This window comes from Gossypium hirsutum, chromosome A05 (assembly GCF_007990345.1).
Source record: "Gossypium hirsutum isolate 1008001.06 chromosome A05, Gossypium_hirsutum_v2.1, whole genome shotgun sequence".
NCBI lineage: Eukaryota > Viridiplantae > Streptophyta > Magnoliopsida > Malvales > Malvaceae > Gossypium > Gossypium hirsutum.
Window position 1 is genome coordinate 16,265,073 of NC_053428.1, and position 19,173 is coordinate 16,284,245.

General features: G+C 33.0%; 1 protein-coding gene across 3 annotated transcripts; it reads right to left on the reverse strand.

The window, feature by feature from the left end:
• Positions 1–940: 940 nt before the first annotated feature.
• LOC107913980 (helicase-like transcription factor CHR28) lies at positions 941–9,746 on the reverse strand. 3 transcript variants are annotated; one of them, XM_041113634.1, is made up of 13 exons: positions 9,324–9,746; positions 8,765–8,840; positions 8,314–8,682; positions 6,981–8,173; positions 5,998–6,069; positions 5,372–5,449; positions 4,379–5,297; positions 4,076–4,206; positions 3,700–3,918; positions 2,423–3,022; positions 2,096–2,305; positions 1,951–2,002; positions 941–1,633 (listed from the first exon to the last, which is right to left on the reverse strand). In XM_041113634.1, exons 1-13 carry the CDS (start codon positions 9,465–9,467, stop codon positions 1,629–1,631), a joined length of 4,068 nt encoding a protein of 1,355 aa, XP_040969568.1. In that variant the 5' UTR covers positions 9,468–9,746; the 3' UTR covers positions 941–1,628. The 3 variants fall into 3 exon arrangements, 2 of the variants coding, with proteins under 2 accessions (XP_040969568.1, XP_040969567.1); XR_005927144.1 differs by having other exon boundaries at positions 1,441–1,633; positions 1,951–2,037; XM_041113633.1 differs by lacking the exon at positions 1,951–2,002 and having other exon boundaries at positions 9,324–9,743.
• Between the last annotated feature and the right edge of the window lie 9,427 nt (positions 9,747–19,173).

The following is a 19,173-nucleotide window of genomic DNA, read 5'->3' on the forward strand; positions in this document are numbered from 1 at the left end:
AACCTTCATTTTTTAACTTTAATGGTCTATATTGACTTTAAACTTGTAATTTTCTTCAATTTAATCATTTAAACTTTAATTCTGTTAAAATATAACATCACACCCAAAAATTATGTCACATAACACATTTTCTTTTCTTTTATTTTTTTAAAAAATATAAGTGATGACATAACATAATTTTAAAATGTCAAATCATTGTATCTTAATCAAGTTCAAATTCAAAAACTAAAATGAAAAATTTTATGATTTTTTATCTTGAATTTATAATGTTTTTATTTATTAGTATCGAAATTTGTCAAATTTTTTATTAGAATAAAAAAATCCATTTGATAATGAACAATTAGTTCTGAGCCATACATGAGGATGAATCAGTAATACTTAAAAATAGTAATCAAAGCCTTGTTACTTTATAATAATAAAAATGCCTAACAAGGAGCAGAACAAGAAAAGGCGATCGAATATCCCAAATTCCCAATCCTTAAAAATTGCCCACAAATGAGATGAGCTAAACTGTGCAGTCCACGACAATCTCTACCTTGCTCACAAAGGATTTATCTTGCTTGGGCCTTGAGCTCGAGTGTCATCCCTGAAATGTTATGTCCCAAATGTTGATTTAGGTTTTGTACAAGATCGTCTCTTTACTTCAATCTCATCAAAGCAAGATCCTAACCCTGATCGGTTACCTTGTGCCCTTTATGGAGAATCAATTCCATGGCGTCTGCTATGCCTTTGTTGCTTCATTTTGCTGATCCGAAAGGTAGTTGAGGAGATGTTTTGGATTATAGGAAACAAATACACAAATAGCAACTTCCTCACGTCGTCACTTTTTATCTCAAAATTTACGCCCGCTTAGCCAATCGTACCAATAGACCAATTACAAGAAAATAAAAAATATTCTAGAAAACAAGAATCCCATTATAAAATGAGAGGAAAGCCAAGATTTAGCACAATTGACCTTTTTTTTGGGATGAAATGAACAGAGATCAAAGTGATAATTCTATTCATCGGCTTCAATAGACGCCTCAAAAGTTAATGAATATGAATACACTACGACCAAATACTACTTACTACTCAAAGTATCGAATGAAGCTACAAATTCCAATGCTCTATTTTTGTAAAAAACAATACTCGTCCGTCATTTACAACTCTGACTAAAAGAATCACTCGAAAAGCTCTAACAACTAAAACTATTAAAGGTTGTAAACTATGAATCGCCAGAGAAAAAAAAATTAACTTTCCTTTTGTGTCTACGAGTATATCATGTGGATTCTTTCGGGAGTATTCACAAAGTGTCTGAAGAGCCTTAAATCCTCCAGCTCAGGTCCAAACGAGCCTATAAATGGTATTGGGGTCAGCAAAATGACGTGTGCTATGCAGGGAAGATGGGTCAGAAAATGATTCTAAAGGGAGAAGCTGGGGAATCATCTAATCTTTCCATCCCCAACTAACAAAGATTCAACGTCATCAGGAACAAGCCTAATGTTTCCAATCTAGGAATGCAAAATAAGGCTACTTTAAAGGTAAAATCTCATGCCATGAACAAGTATTCCAAGTCTTCTACTGTGAGACGAGACTGACGAACACCAGTTTCATCCTCCCCAAATGCTGATGCAACCATCTCTCTCTTCTTATGCTGTTAATATACAAACATCAAAATAATTAAAGCATAGGAAAGAAAAAAAACATTTCTTAAGCAAAGCTTTCAGGCTAAAACAAATAAGTTCTAGGTGTTTTTACCAGGGACATTTAAACAAAGCACAATTTAGTTTAAACCTAATATTCCCGACAACTACCAGATAGAGGTGGTCCACAGGATGGATCATATTCAGGCCAGGGTTTCGACGAATAAACACCTGTCCGTGGGCTTCAACTTATGATCCACAAATGTAAAACAGCCCCATATTTAGTTTTAAATTATATTTAACTACAATAATGTTCATTAACACTTACCATTCCTTGTCAGACCAGTAACACTATCAGATAATCCAAGTTTTCTAGGCAGCTACCAACCACATAAAATCATCACACAATCTTCACCTAGATAAAAGTTATGATGTTAACCATGAAAGACAATATAGATGGGAGAAAAGCTTACCTGAAGAGCTAAAATACGATCTTCAACTGTATCTTTCACAGTTAATCGTAGAACAGTTACAGGGCGAGTCTGCCCAATTCGATGTGCTCTATCAATTGCTTGGTCCTCAGTTGTAGGGTTCCACCAAAGATCCAGCAGAAGAACATGGCAAGCTGCAACCATGTTCAGCCCAAGGCTGGCAGCTTTCAAAGACATAATCATAACAGATACCTACAGGCGATGGAATCAATTTCACAAGTCAATAAGTGGAATCATATACACCAAATCTCACACTACCTCATGATAGAAGACAAAGTAACAGAGAACAAAGTAAGATGCCATTAAAACCTCTGGTAGGGTGTTGAAATCTTTCACCGCTTTATCTCTAGAAGCAACCGACATTGTTCCATCAAGTCTTCTATATTGGATGGAAGAACTTTTAAGACAGGCTTCAAATAAATCCAACATCCTCGTCCACTGGGAAAATACTATGGCTTTCTCTCCAAGTACATTAGAAGAACCATTCAAACTTTCACCTGTAACCGAAATTTTTTCATCATGAAAACCATTTGGTGAGTCCCCAGATTGGAGGCCAGATGAACCTTCTGGACAGCCACTAATCTTTAATCTATCATCTTGAGGTTTAGCTAGTGACTTCAGGACATCAAGGGCAGCCTTGATTTTGGAAGAACCATACAAACTATCCTCTGAATAAGGCCCAATTACCTCAGCAACTTTAGAACCAGAACTATTGAGGGAACTTTCCCGACTAGGCAGCTCAGTGAGGGAACTGTTTAAAGTGGCATTTGAAAACACAGATGATGCACCAAGTCTAACTTTGCAATTTGCAGTGGGACACTGGTAGTCATCACCAGTGAGATGTTCAGAGATGCATTGGTTGCAGAAAACATGACCACATACAGCAACAACAGCATCTTCTGGTGGATCCTACAGAAACCACAAAAATTGCAAAGATACTAAAGGAATAACTACAAAGAAATTTTTTTCCAAATGAGACAATTGACCATCACCATTATGAACATATATAGATAAGACAGTAATTGCATTATCAAAGAGCAAGCAAAGTTCTTGGGAATATTCGACCATATAGAGATTGAGGGAAATGAATCTCACAGTGGAAAAAATTTGTCAAAGCTGTTCAGTTTTAACCGTAATTTTTATACGTAAGTACACTGTCATTAAAAGATTATGAAGATAGCCTTGAAAAGGAAGATGAAGAAAAAAGTAGGTTAGTAGAGTCTTTTCTCAGATGAATAAAGATCTTCAGGGACAGACATGGCTAGCATAATATTTCATAGGTATATTCTGGGTCTTCCAAAGAAATTTTCCTCATTAATGAGCCATACAGGGCAAAAATATCCCTCCCTAATGGTACACTATAATCCTTCTGCATACCCCAAGCTAAAAAATCTAAACATGCACAAACAGGTGTTTCATCTAACCATATTCCATGAATCATTACTTGATCACTCAAATCCATTAAAAGCATATAAAGACAGAACTCTATGTAGGCAAGATTAAATCATCAAAAGCATTATAAAGCAAAGCAATTCTGAAAGTGGATGGAAACCAACAGAAGATACAAGCAGAACATAACTACATACATTGCAGATGCCACATAGCGACAAAGAAGATAAACAACTCAGAAGAAATGTTAGCCTCTCCTGAGGAAGCTTCTTTGCAGTCTCAATTGACAATCTCTGAGAAGAGTTTGAGTCAAAACCCCTTGCTAGAAGAGGATGATCACAGGCTTGGCGAAGACGCAAAAGCATCAACAAGATATTCACATAGTTTTGTTTGACAGTACCTGCGGCTGCATACTCCTGAAAAAGAATTCAAAATTGAAACATATTTCAAATGGAAGAATTATATCACCGCATAAACTATTAGCAGTTTAGTACCATTAGGTGCATCATGTAAAGCTATAAGGAATGTAAAAAAGTCAGTGATGAATCTAAACTAATTACACTAAAACCATACTTTAAATTGAGCACGTGAATCAGACTCCAGTCTCGAGTAGAAATCACGTTCCTCCTCCGTGAATTCCACCTTTTTCAGTTCTATCACTTTTGGTGGCAAGTTAATAATTGGTTTCCCATCAAGAAGTGTAGCTGCGCAAAGAACAAGAAGTGATCATAAGTGATTGCACTTATTTGCACACAAATTACATCCCCAAGAAAATTCTACAACCAGTGATATATAAACAGGACTGGGAACATTATACTAGAACTGCATTTCACTGCAAGACCAACTAAAATTAATTAAAAATTACACATTTAGTACCTTTGGTGCGACGTAACATTATTGTCTGCAAGATAGCTTGCAATTTCGGATACCCTTTTGCTGGATTTTTAGAAATTGGGATTTTTATGGCAGAACAGAATGACTTGTAAACAGCATATGGGTCATATCTCAGAAATCTGAAGTAGCTATAAAGGTCATCAATGGCATTTTGAATTGGAGTCCCAGACAAGCACCATCTACGTTTAGCACGAAGGCCCCAACAGGCCCTAGCAACTTGAGTTCTATGGTTTTTTATGCTTTGGGCCTCATCTAGAACAATTCTAAACCATCCAACTTTTGCAAGAGGTCGAGAAACAGAATCAAGAAGCAATTCATCCGCTCCCTTCTTATGCTTCACCCCTTTCTTATTAGAACTAGATGGGCACTTCCTTTTCCGGCTTTGTGGAAAATCATTAGATGAAGCATTTTCACTTTCCCACTTCCCTTTCTCATCGTCATCTCCACAAGCAGGAGGCTGCTTTGGGACCTCCATGCTAACAATAGAATACGTAGTGATGACAACATCATATTTTGCTAACTCAAAAGGATCCTTAGTTCTGTTGCTTCCATGGTATACTAGAACAGAGAGATTAGCTTTGCTCGTCACCTTATTATGCAACTCCTCTGCCCATTGCCGCAATACACTTGTGGGACATACAATGAGAGTTCCAGCAGCTGGCCTTCCCTTTGCTTGCCCTGATGGAGAAGAGCTTTTATTTGAAGCACCATTTGACATAACTTGACTGCTGTCAGATTCTTGCTTCCTCCCTTCCTCATCACCCACATCATCCTTATCATCATCATCATCATCCAAATTTAACATTTCCATCCCAACCTTAGTCATATCTTGAGAAGATGCTCTAGAAGGAGGCCTTTCATTAAGAATAAGTGCAATTGTTGATACAGTTTTTCCTAATCCCTGCAGTACATACACAAACATAATTCACTAATGCTGTAAAAAATGCAAGACAACCTCAGAATATTGCAACTGACCTGATCATCTGCAAGAATTCCTCCCCAACAGTGTGAGCCAGCTTTCTCCTTCTGGGTCATCCATGACAAAGCAATTCTCTATCCATGGATTATGTTAGAAAGGAATTGGAACAAAAACATACACACTCAAAAGTTAATATGCAAAATAACCTTGATACCTACTATGCAGACATAGAGAAACAGAAAAGGCAAGATGGAAGAGATTTTTCAAAATCAAAATCATCAGTTACATCTAAACAAATGGAATAGTACCTTAAATAAACTACCAAAAAAAAAAAAACAGCAGAATTTCTTTGCAAAAGTTTTCATCTTTAACTGCATCCACGATTAGCAAGGAAATACCCAACTTCTCATTAAAAAAGAGCAAAAAACTCAAAAATCCAAAACAATCACCATAAGTATATTTTAGTTATGTTATTCAATCTTGCAGATAAGTCATGCCTATTGTAGGAATCCGTAGATAAGCAAACCATAAATCATAAGCAACTGTCCTCTTCAAATCAAATCTTCGACTGAAGCCAGTTTTAACTAAATATCATTTCCCACTCTTTCAAATAAGACTTCATAGAACCTCGACATTCAGAATCTGAAATACAACAGAAAGAGCACAATGGAACATTTCAAACCTGATGTCGCAGAAGAGGTACTGTTAAAACACCATCTGGAGGACTAGCTTCAGACTTCGGCTGAGAAAGACCCTGCAAAGCATACCACAGTTACAGTAATCATGTCAATAAATAACCATAATATCAAAAATAAGATCTATTCCAATAGCAATGGAGCACCAATTGAACTCATAAACAAGGCAACATCATAGGAGCCAAAACATGCATCTTGCAAAACACTTTCAACTGGAAATATTATACTCTAAAACCCAATTATTACACAATCAAATTAACCTGAACAGTTTTCTGCAAGAGCCTGAACTCTAAATGATTTTAGTCGAAATGTTTCTATTACAACTTATAACAATTTATGCAGCAGTCTTTCCTTCAAAAGTATTATTTTGCCCTGGCAGCAAAGCACACGACCAAAAGGACCATAACGAGGTTCCCAGTATTCAGGGTTGCGTCAACGAGATGGGCAAATCATTAAGTGCTCTATTTTATTTAATCACCCATAAGGGTAATAATTAAAACTTTTGATGATAAGAGGCAATAAACTATCAAGTTATAGAAATAGAGTTCTTTCAAAGAGACCAGTGAATTATAAGGGATAAAGTTTCATTAGTTCACTCCCTAAAGGGTGAATAGATGTTTCTTTGTAATGAAAGGATAATGCACATAAAAATAAACATGGATTAAAAAGGAGTGGAAGACTGTCTCTTTCTAGACATTTACCCCAAAGGTGCACTGTAACACAAGCAATACCCAGAAATTCATCCAAATTCAATTAATTCAACAGATATGGAATGCTAAATTTATTCCATGAGATCAATTTTCAATTTGAAAATGCTCTGCATCTATGAAACTTCAAAGCTCTCAAGATCAAACATCATTTTAAATTTTAAAGAAATTTAAAATGAATATATGAGCAATCTTAATGGCATATTTACAATCTATAAGAGCTAAAAGCAAGAAACAACGCAATCTCAAACAAAAAGCACAACCTGCAATGCAACCCGAAAAATTAACCGCTCATCATTTCCCTTGATCCTGATACCCCCCATTCCAGAGTTATGATGCGGATTACTAAATGTAACATTTGGAAAACTAGGAGTCTTCTTAACAAGCACCATGGACTGATTTGAGCGGGCAGGCTGACTGATGTCTTCAAGAATACATATATCAGGATCATCATCAACATGAGATCTGCAATCTGATGAAGTGCTGTGAATAGATTCAGGACTAACTTTTGAAAGACCGATACTTCTCGAAGGAATTAATGTGCTCCTTTTTTCATCCTCAAAACAACCAAAAAGCGCCATGGATGAAGTAATTGGGTGAGAGCTGGGTAAATACTGCTCTAAATGCATGCCGCCAAGGGACGTTTGACTACTAACAGTTAGATTTATACCTTGATGAGAATGATGAGCATCCTTGCCATTAACCACTAATACCTTTTTTGATATAGGCGGAACATCATTCAAGAACTGCTTAGGTTCTTCAAGTGAATCAACCCTGTTAATAGACTTGCTCCATCCAGCTCTATCAAAACCTTCAGTAGAATGGCAGAAGATGTTGCCAGGTGCAACAAATTTATCATATTCATTCTTTGCACAAAAAGCAATGCGATTGAATGGTTGCACTAATCCATTATCATCAAAAAGTCTATCATTAGCAGTATATGACAACTTTCCACATGCTGATAAAATATGTCCATTCCCTTTAACATCAAAATGCTGTTGCTTTACATCTGAGAAATCAGTCAATGAGAGCTGTGGCACAGAAACATTATTCGTCCTTCCCTGATCATGAAAAATCATCCTACTACTTGAACATGCACTCTCAGTTGGAAATTCAATCACTTCACCCTCCTTATTTTCTTTAAACATAAAATTTGAGGAATTATACCAACAGTGCATTGAGGAATGAGCAAAATACCCAACATCTCCATTCATGCAATTAGGTAAAACTGAACAAGGATCACTAACATCACTAACAATATCAGAACCGTGACAAAAGGAAGACTCATTAGAAGTGACATTATGTGAAGTCAAAGTAGCATCAACGGAGGAAAACTCCATAGGCATAGCTACCTCATTTTCAGGAGCTTCTGGGGTTTCCAACGTATTAGTTAGAATGGCACCACAATTATCAAATACAAAGTTCATGTTCTCAACAGAAAGGTCGTGCAAAGCATCTGCAGGATTCAGTAAAATTGAATCAGCATTTCCACAAATATTTCAGCACATTACAGAGCATTCAAGCAATAATATACACAAATTCCAAAATGCACACTGAATAACACTGTTGGGGTTTATTAGGCAAGAGCTAACGTACTTTTGTTGTCAAACTCCTCTGCGATACTCTTGGATTCTGTACCATTTCTATTATCCACAAGATCAAAATTTAAATTATCTCCATGATCTAACACAAGGTTGTGATCTATCTCAGCAAAACTAGATGCTGTACTACAGCTAGGAATCTGAGGAACAGACATTTGACCCCTCTCCGTATAGGATGTCCCTTTACCAGTCGAAAAGAAGTCTCGAAAACTTGCAGAGGATGTCTGGACCAGAGAATCATGTGCAGGCGGTTCCAATTCCCTATGATAATCAAATAAGCCACCTAGAGACCCTGCCCTGGCATCTGAAGCCTCAGAAGGATATTTTAAAAGATCTCCAAAAGCAAACTCCGATGAAAGCAACTCTACATACCCAAAAATAAAAAAATTTCATCGTATAAGTATTTAGAGGTAAAAAAAAAAAAAGCTTGTGCGATAAAATTTTACCACTCTGAAATTGGTTGGTTTCAGGAGCCGACTTCCCTTGAGATATATTTCTAAATGATGGATCTTCTGGATTGCTCTGCAATTTGGTGAAGGTAAGTTAAATACTCAAATTGGATAGAAAACAAGACTAACAAAGGCAATATAATATATATATGAAAATCAGTTCAATCTTTTTATAATCACAAGTTTAAGACTGAAAGTTCGGCAAATCCAGTTACAATTTCAGTAACTTCAATGTCATGAATTTAAACTTCAGAATCACAAATTCACGAGTACAGGGAATCAAAATGATTACAATAAATTCCATTTCATTGGATTTCAATCTAGCTATAAAAATCGATACTCCCATAAAGACAGCCAAAACTAAGCTATCACTGACTCGTTGCTTACACAAATATATATATGGAGATGAGTTCCTAAGGTTTCGATACAGAATTACGTGATCTATATAACAAATTCCTGGTGATAATTTTCACACTTGAAGAGTGGAAGTCCACCAGTATCTTCACGTTCCAAACCATAAAAATGGCACCGAATTTCAGCACAAGAAAATAACTACCTGAAACGAACCAGGAGTCTCTTCAAGAATGCGATTGAAGTCGTCGAGATCGATGCTTAAACCATCGAACTCAAAATCGGCCGCGGGGTAACCAGTTGGCAAGAAACCAGAGCTACCATTATAGTTATCCTCCCCCGTCATCATTATCAGACAAAAAAGGAACAAAAACAGAAAACCCCAAATTGCTCTTGGAAACCCTAACCGAAAGCTCTTGTAAACCCCGGCCAATTCACCGGAAATAACAAAGTCTTGGATCTGAATCTCATCACTTAAACGAATAAAACAGAGAAAAGTTTAGAAGTCGGCGGTTTCAAATAAGATGTAATTTTCTTTCTTTTCTTTTTTTATTTCTGTGCTTTTGAAAATTGTAAAGAAGAAAGAATGGGAAGAGTCGTGAAGAATGTGGTGACCTTTTGGGGGGTTTAAAAACTTTAAATAGGGATTGGTTATTGTAAAATGACTTAATATCTTTTTTTATCTTTTTTAATTAAGAAAAATAATAATATTTATTTCAATTTTTTTTTTTTTGAACTCCTGTTAGTCTCAGTTTCTTCGGTTGAACGAGCGGGGAGGGAAAATGAAGACAACGAAAAGACTTGGTGATTCTACGTCGTATTGTCGTTTTCACATTCGTTTTTTTTGGGTTTTCGGTGTGTTCTTTTTACCTTTTTAGACTAGGACGGTGGCTGAGTTTTAAGTGAGTCGGTGGAAATAACACGCGAGTTACCTGATTTTATGCTTTGCATTTACATGGATAACGACGTTGATTTTGATAAGATTAAACTTTTAATATAATCAAAAACTTTATCAAATACTAGTCTTGTGATTAATAATTGAAAAAGGATCAACTAACCTGGGCTGAGCTGCTATAATCAATATTTTTCTTCTACTTTTTTATTGGCAGACCAAATGCGAATATTTTAATTATATCATTATAATTTCAAGGATTAAAAAAATGTTGTGGCATAGAATTACTTCATGCTAAAAATATTTTTGATATGTATTTATTTATTTAAAATTCATTGTTTTCATTTTTCACACTAAATGCAATCTCTAGTATTTGTCCACGTTATCGTAAAAACTTATTTTGTATTTTAATGCAAACATATACATCCAAACAATTTTTGGTTTTCTTTTTCTTCAATGAATTCAAATCTATATTGAATATGAAGAAAAAATAAACTTAATTAAGTACCCTATTGGAAAGGAAATTAATTGAGTTTGGAAAATTGAAAGTCCTTTCTTCGGGTGCAACATTAAAAGCAAAACATTAATACGACTGTTATGTGCCAATGTTGCTTAATATGGAAGTAATAAGCATGCAAAGTAATCGATGCAAATGTGGCATTTCTTTTCATCAGAAAAAAAGGGGCGGAGGCGCGTGCACGCGCCGCCGAAAGTCAGTGAGATTAGATTCCAGAAGAGGGTGAGGAAACTTCCTTCCCACTCTGACGAAATTACCAAATAAAGTGATTCTAATAAAACTTTAAAATTTGGCCAAGGCAAAGAAATGGACAACAGTTGCTTTTGCCGGTGAAATTTCGTCAGTCAATGTCAGGGAATTTACCTAACGTGGGAGCATTCTCTCTTTTTTGTCTTCTGACAGATCTGTTCTCACTGAGAGACCAAAACGTAGTAAAAAATAAATAAATAAATTACGCCACAATTCATTCTAATTATACATTTTTTTTACTCAGCTATAAAATCAATAAAATGCTGATTCAAGTTAACTCTCGTTAAATTTGTAACAGCATATTTATAATCTAAAATTGATATAATAAATTTAACTTTAACCCTAATATCAATTTATTATGATTTTAAATAAATTATTCTATTATATACGCATTATCATAATTTTAAAAAATTTACTAAAATATACAAAATATATTAATTAAGTTCACACATATACAATACATACATGATGTATGAAACATTTTGCTCATTGCAAGTGTTTCACAAGATTCCTAAAGAATTAGTAGTCGTTATTGAGTTTGCTGAAGTAATAAATTCTGATTATGTTAGATTAAAATAGTCTATTTGTGTTTTTTTCACTAAAAAAAAGGCAAAAAACAAGTAAATCTATAATAAATTGAGTCCTTTCTTATTATCTTCTTTCTTTTAGCAACCAAAAAAAAAAGTCAATTTTTGTTGATAAATTTCATAGTGGGGAAAAAAGTAATGTTAAACAAGTTCCTAATGACTGAGTCTCAACACTTGAATGTCTATGGCTTGGATCTTTAAATCGATTGTTTTCGGGCCACAAATACTTAAAAAGTTTCCATATTTAATACATGTTATGTTATTGATCGACATTTTTATCTTCTCAAAGCACATGTTTAGGAAACTCAAATCGAAAATGAGATGATGTGGGTGAGGGTGAGGGTTCAATGAGGTACATGATGAAGGTGATGTGTGGTTCATAAATGAAGTAATTTTATGGGGCAGTTGAAAAGTTTTAGATTTTTTGTTTTTTGTTTTTTTTTAAAAAAGATCCTTCATCACAATTTTAATATTTGTCTTTTGTTTTGGATTTGTAAGAAAGTTAATAAACTATTCAAAGTAATTTTGTTTTACGCAAATCACAATAATGAATGGAATACGTCGTATGTTCTTGATTCTTATTTGCTTGAAGCTGATGCTCTTTTTGTTAATTCCATTGATAGCGATATGGGCATAGGTTCGGTGTAATTGAGAAGTCTAATAATTTAAGAGTAAGTTTCGATGGACGGTGTGTTTATTTGTGTTAGTATAAAAATAATTGTAGTGTTAAAATTAAATACTGTAACGATACTATAATATGAGATAAAAAATAAACTAAATACATTGCATCGTCCATCCAAACTCTCCTTGAGTTAGATGGCCCTCGAGTCATGGTTTCTAATGATTTTTGGATTTTTGTTTTTTTTTCTTTTCTTTTAACTAATATATATGACTTTACTTTTGCTTCAAAAAAGTCATAATGATAAATTTAATCTCACTTTTATATTTTGTTGTCAAATTGACTTCAATTTTTTAAGTTAAATTTTGTCCATTAACTTTTTAAAAAGAATTAAATTATTTTTCTTTAATATATAGAAATGCGTACTAAAGCATTAATTTTATAATAATATTAGTGTGACAACTCACGTACACTTAATGCTAATATGACACTGTTTATCTTACATGCTATGCTACATCAACAAATAATTTAAAATTATAAAAAAAATTCAAAAAAAACTATGAAATAAAAAGTTCGTAATTTTTTTTAAAAGCATGAAGTACATGTGAGTTGTTATGTGGATTGCCATGTTTAAAATTTTTACGGTTTAGTCAATATTTTCGTTAAAAAATCAATTCAAATCTTTTTCAAAATGTTGATTGTCAACTTTAACTTGTTTTAAAAAGTTGAATGTCAAATTTAACTAAAAAATGTAATAATGGTCAAATTAACAAACATGTAAACATTAAGGGCTGAATTTGGCAATATGCCTAAAAATTTGTGTAGTTGATTATATGAATATATTAAATGTATATATTTGTTAGCTTTGATTTTTAAAGTTTTTTATATAACTGTAACACCCATCGTCCACCCCCGATTGCCAGGTCCAAGCTTTAAAATACCACATTTGTTGTCGGAGCAGCTACAGTCAAATACACAATATAACAATCATTTACACATGCAACTTCAGTGTTAATCACACTCATTTCATGCTAAACAATCAATTTTGGGTCTTAATCAAGCCTACAAAAGCTTTTTTATCAGCACGAGCACGAAATAGGATTAAATTACAAAATTTTAGAAATTCAAGACCAACTTCATGATGTCATCTCCTCCACGTCGTGATGTCGCCAAAAAAATTGTCAAGTTGTGACCTTAGGCCACTTGACGTCACAACATGACTCACTATTGGTTGACATTGCGACAAGATAAGTTACTCATTGGGACTTGGATCCTATTTTTTTGTAAAAATGAATTATTTGTTACCTATTTCAAAGCTTCCATCCATTCCTATCATTATGATCAACAAAAATTCATTTTCACCTTATTTCAAACTTGCCAAACAACTCAAACATTCAATTCAATCTTTAAACAAGCATTCAATACATAATTACCAACTAAACGTAACAATTCAAATGGAATTTCATACCAATATTTAACCTTTTAAGTAATTTAAGTCACACTTTGATATATCAGTCCCTTTTTAGTTCATGCATTTATACACATTTCACATATCAATGGCTATATGCCCTTAAGTGATTTAAGTCAAATACATGCCAAAACACAAGTTTAAACAAGACATCAACATATGTCATTTCAAAGGCATATCTATAACTATAAGTCATCACATCTATATACTCAACATGTATGATTTAAGCCACCAATTCAACATAATAAGTAAAGGTTAAAATAAACTTGTCATACATAAGCATATTTACATGCTAAGTTATATCATAAGACACCTTATATACATGTCACAATCTTTTAACTAAAAATGATCAAAAGCTACAAATTCAATGATAGGATAGTGTGAGCTTCGAAATGATCCGACTTGACGCGTTCCGCAATGTGACAATCTACACAAAAAAGGGAAAACAAGTAGGGTAAGCATATAGAATGCTTAAAAAGTTCATGGGCATTAAACACAACTTACCTTATCTTTCAATTAAACATTATAAGCTATTTAGCTTGGCATTGATTTGGCTAGACATGACAAATCACAACTGTAACAGTCTGGTTTAGAACCTAGTCTGAATAGTGGTTTTGAGACCATAAATTCGAGCCAAAAAATATTTTAATATTATTTTTCATGCTTATTATATGTGATTTAGTATGTATGAAAAATTTTTACGAAAATTTGATCGTTTGTGTGCTTAATTTTGAAAAAGGGCCTCTCTTTTAATAGGACAAATCAATTAAGCACTTTAAAAAATAGCAGGCAACTTTCAAATGGACATTTTTGGACATCCATTATAAGCTTATATTAGTAAAGCTAAATTGGTAAAATGGTTATTATAATGTTTATAATAAAACATAATAAAAAAAAGTAAAGCTCTATTTTCACTTGTTTTGTTGAATTCATCAAAGAAATAATAAAGAAAAGCACAACTAGGGTTTGACACTTGTGATTGTTGATTAAGGTATGTATTTTGCTCGATTTTTTATAATTTCTACGTTTTTGTAATCGTTGCTTAGTAATCTATCAAGCCCATGCCTAAATTTCTGATTTTGATGATGATTTTGAAATATGCCATTAATGAAATTGTGAGCTTTATGAAGTTAGATGATAGAAAATGAAAGATATGTGTTGGGCCAATATATTTTGTCTTTGAATTTTTGATGAATTTGATTAATTTGGACTAAATTAAGAAATTTGTAAATTGAAGGACTAAAATGTGAAATAAATGAAACATATGGACTTGTATGAACATTATGAGAATTCAGCTAGGCATGTGTGCAAAGAAATTTTGTGTATTTTGTGATTTTTGTGATTAGGGACTAAAGTGCAAAAATGTGAAAATGTTAGGGCTAATTTGTAAAGTGCCCTAAATATGTGTTTTTGGATTGATTTGAATGATTTGGTAAATAAAAGAGTTAAATTTGAATTTATATAGATCAAGAATTAAAAAAACAAAATTAGATCGGGGAAAGTTGAAAGTCGTTGAGTAGCCGATTCCATTTATCCGAATCCGTATGAGGTAAGTCTATATAAAAATAAATGTGTTATGAATTGAATTATTATCGATTATATGCTATTGAACTATGATGAATGAATACATGATTTGAGAAAAATGAGACATCTGAGAAAGTATCAATAAAGTTCCAACGTCTGAAAAGCCCCGTACGAACATTAGGAATAGTTAGGATACATATGTAATGACATAGGATCCGATATGTGTTATCGTGTAAGACCACGTCTGGTACGTTGGCATCGACTTAAGATTTACGTGTAATACCACGTCTGGGACGTTGGCATCGTATTTGATTTCGTGTAAGACTCTATCTGGGATAGTAGCATCGATATTTGATTACATGTAAGACCACATCTGGGACGTTGGCATTGTACGAGCTTTCTGAGCTATCCGCGTATCCTTATGATTCCGAACGGTTCTACAGGCATTCCGAGAAACGAATGATTATATGAGATGTGTATCCGATTCAAGTACGTTCGAAATGTATACTATGTTTGAGAAAAAAAAGTAAGTATATGTACAAGTGATGATATATGTGTTATAAATATGAGAAAACATGCTATAAGTGCAAATGAATTGGGAATATGTTAAATATTTATGAACTATGTGGCTTGAGATAGTATTTAGCCATGGAATATATGTAATTTGATGATACTTTCATGTTTTGAATGTTAAATTTATTTGTTTATGGCCTACTAAGCTTTTTGAAAGCTTACTTTGTGTGTTTTGCAACTGTTTTATAGATATCAGAGCTACCGGGAGCTCGGGAATCGTTGAGGATCGTCATCACACTATCGAACCTTATTTTGGTACCTTTTGACATTGTGAATATAAGAATATGGCATGTATAAGCTAGAAGTATTTGGATATATTTTGTAATGTATATATCATGCCATGTGATATGGCTAGCTTGTGGTTGAACTTATGGTTTGATTTTGGTATATGATATGTGATGCAAATTATGCTTATGTGATGTGTTTATGAATGACCAAATGAAATGGTCAATTTTGGTAAGTTTTGGTATGTGCATATCTGAGAAATTGGTAAGTTTATAGCATGTGATTGAATAAAGTAAAATGAGGTTATGAAACAAATGTTTAGATATGATTTTGTCTTATGTTTTGATATAATTTGGTATGACTATTAAGCATGAAATTGGTTGATAATGTTATGTCCTGATTGGTGTATGTATTGGTTGAGAAGTGGATGAACATTTGGTGTGCGTTTAGTGCTAATTTGATGTTTTAGGGAGGACTCTTAATGGGTGGCAAAATGGCCTTGTAAATGGCCTATTTTTGCCCACACGGGCAGAGACACGGGTGTGTGTCTCAACCGTATTGCTCTAGGGCCATTTCGAAATTATCCTTGGCAGACAACACAATCGCACACACGGGCGTGTGCTAGGCCGTGTGGCCAAGTCAGTTTCAACCACTGGCTAGACATACGAGCGTGTGGTCAGCCGTGTGGCCAAGTCAATAGCCTCCCTAATTTTCAAACGGCTTGGCACACGGGTGTGTCTTGTGGCCGTGTGGACAAGTCAGTATGTATGTCCTGTTCTGACACGGCCTAGACACACAGGCGTGTCTAAAGCAGTGTGAGGCACACAGCCTGTTCACACGGGCGTGTGACATGTACAACTTTGAAAAAAATGTTTAAATTTTGAGAAATTTTGTATGAGCTCAGTTTAGTCCCGTCCCCTTTCTAAAGCATGTTTAGGGTCTCATTGACCTATGTAAGGGACTCTGTGATGATTTATGATTATGTGTGAATAATGTTTGTTAATTATTTGTGAAATGTTTCGATTTGTCCGGTAATGCCTTTAACCCTAGTCCGGTAATAGATACAAGTTCGGGGTGTTACTACAACATCAACAAGGTGAGCTTCAACATGTTATCAAACCATATAACATCTCAATTACTTATCATGCCGATTTATGTTATTTTATGCAACAAATCTTCAATCTCATGAAAACAAAGAATAATGTAATCACATACATATTCATGACATTATTCCAATACCATATTCAAGTTCAATTTGACATTTGACTAAGTGAATATCAAGATTGTTATAACTTATTTCATATAGATTGTATCGTCCAATGAACTCTAATAAACGGACTCGGATACATAGGTATCTCCATTACACCAATTACTCATCCAAGCTAAATATATTCGTGTCAAATTATCCATCTAGACTAAACATTTACAACGACACATCCGATTGCTCCACTTTTGATAAAATTAGATCCACCATATCTTTATGATATTTTTGGAATTTTTTTATGTTTTTATTGTAAATTTTAATTTTGCTGATATTTTATACATTTTTTTGAAAACTTTTAGATATATTTTTTGAAACTTTTTTTAAATGTTTAATTGTATATATTTTTAAAATTTTAAGGTTTTTTTTAAAGAATTGAGTAAATGTTTAAATGTTAAGAGTTGATCTTTTAGAATCATGACTAAATTACTATTATGTTTAACTATTGAGTGCTAAATTTTTTATTATGTCAATTTTTAGAAATGTCATTCTATTTCTCCATCACAAAGTTAATGGCAATTAATAAAATAGAGTAAAAAAGACAAACACTGAAAAGAAAAACTTAAGCATATTTGGATGAGATGTAATGTAATTTACCTTTAAAAAATATATATTTAAAATATAAAATTATATTATAATTAAAGAAAACACTCTTAATAGTATTAGGTTGGTGTCATTAGTCAACCGAATATCAACCCATTTGGAAAATGACTAAATAACCATACTTTTTACAGAGTAAATTATTTTATTTTTGTGAGGGTGTTTTTTGTTTTTATTTTTTTATATAAAATAAAATAAAAACCCCACACATTATAAGATTTAAACTTAGAATACCATGATATTCAGATCTTCAACTTTATCGTGTTAACTAAAGTTTCATTTGGCTTTTATATAAACATTTATTAAATTTATTTGTGATATAAAATTTCACCTTCATAGTATATCTAACGGTTAAAGTATCATGAAGGTCTTTATACTAGGAGTTAGATTGCATTTCATCTAATTTGCTAACAAAAAACGAACAATTTAATCTATGTACATTAAATCAATGAGCAAAGGTCGTGTATTAAAAATTCTATTCATTTCTATTGTTAAGTGCGAACTTGGCAAAAAGAGCAACCAATACATTATTTTCTCTAACTTTATAATTTTTTTTACAAATATTTAAGAAAATTCTCTAAAATAAGTCTGGACAAATAGTTATTCAAGCTCATTTGAACTTGGACAATCATTTATTTGTTCAAATTCATTTCAGATGGTGTTTTTAATAGTTTTTATAACTTTTGATATTTTTAAATAATTTTTTATTTTTTTTATAATTTTTTAAAAACTATTTTCAAGATAAATCTGTACAACCATTTGTAATGAACTTGGGCAATCTTGGACATATTTTTTTTAAAAATAATTATTAAAAATTCTATTTATTTTTTAGGTTTGTTAATTTTTAAATATTTGTTGACGCGGCAAAATGCTACATCAACACGAGGGATATGTGTCGATATTTAATTGCTCCGTCAACCACATATTCACTTATAAGTAAATTGATAAAAAAAATTAATAAAATAAACAATTTATTCTTTGATTTAACTTTAATGACTAATTTACTTAATTTTTAATAAAATAAATAAAATATATTATTTTTAGAATCATATCAATTAAATTAAAAATGATAAAATTAGAGGGTTAGTACAGAAACTTTCCTGGCATATATATATTTTTTACCTATGACAAATATATTTAAGAAAAAAAAACAAATAAGCACATCACATCTGAGTATGTGGCCTTTGAATTTTAGAACTTTACATAATAAAGTTGTAGATTAGATAATGCGGGTGGCAGAACCCACTCAAAAGCTTTCTGATAATGCTCTAATACACCAAAATAAAGTTGGATTCCGATTCCCAGGATTAGAGACTCAATAAGCAGCAAGATACCTGCACGAATCATTGCGTGTCCGATCCGAACATCATTTTATACAAATAAAAAGTACAAAATGTCAAATAAATAAAAAGAAAAGCAAGCAGCCAAACTAAATCATCCAGAATATCGGAACAGTCTGTTCAGTACCTTGGATTTCCATTTTCCAAACACTTTAATTAAGATTCTCCCAATAAAAAGCAACCATGCAACGCATGCTTGC

What these genes read in the sequence shown, in the direction of transcription:
- LOC107913980 (XM_041113633.1), bottom strand. Translation starts at nt 9,467, where the DNA reads ATGATGACGGGGGAGGATAACTATAATGGTAGCTCTGGTTTCTTGCCA. An exon ending in ATTCACGTGCTCAATTTAAA is followed by an intron (nt 3,919 to 4,075) that starts GTATGGTTTTAG and finishes ATTCTTTTTCAG; the next exon opens with GAGTATGCAGCCGCAGGTAC. An exon ending in ATCGTATTTTAGCTCTTCAG is followed by an intron (nt 1,634 to 2,095) that starts GTAAGCTTTTCT and finishes GTATATTAACAG; the next exon opens with CATAAGAAGAGAGAGATGGT.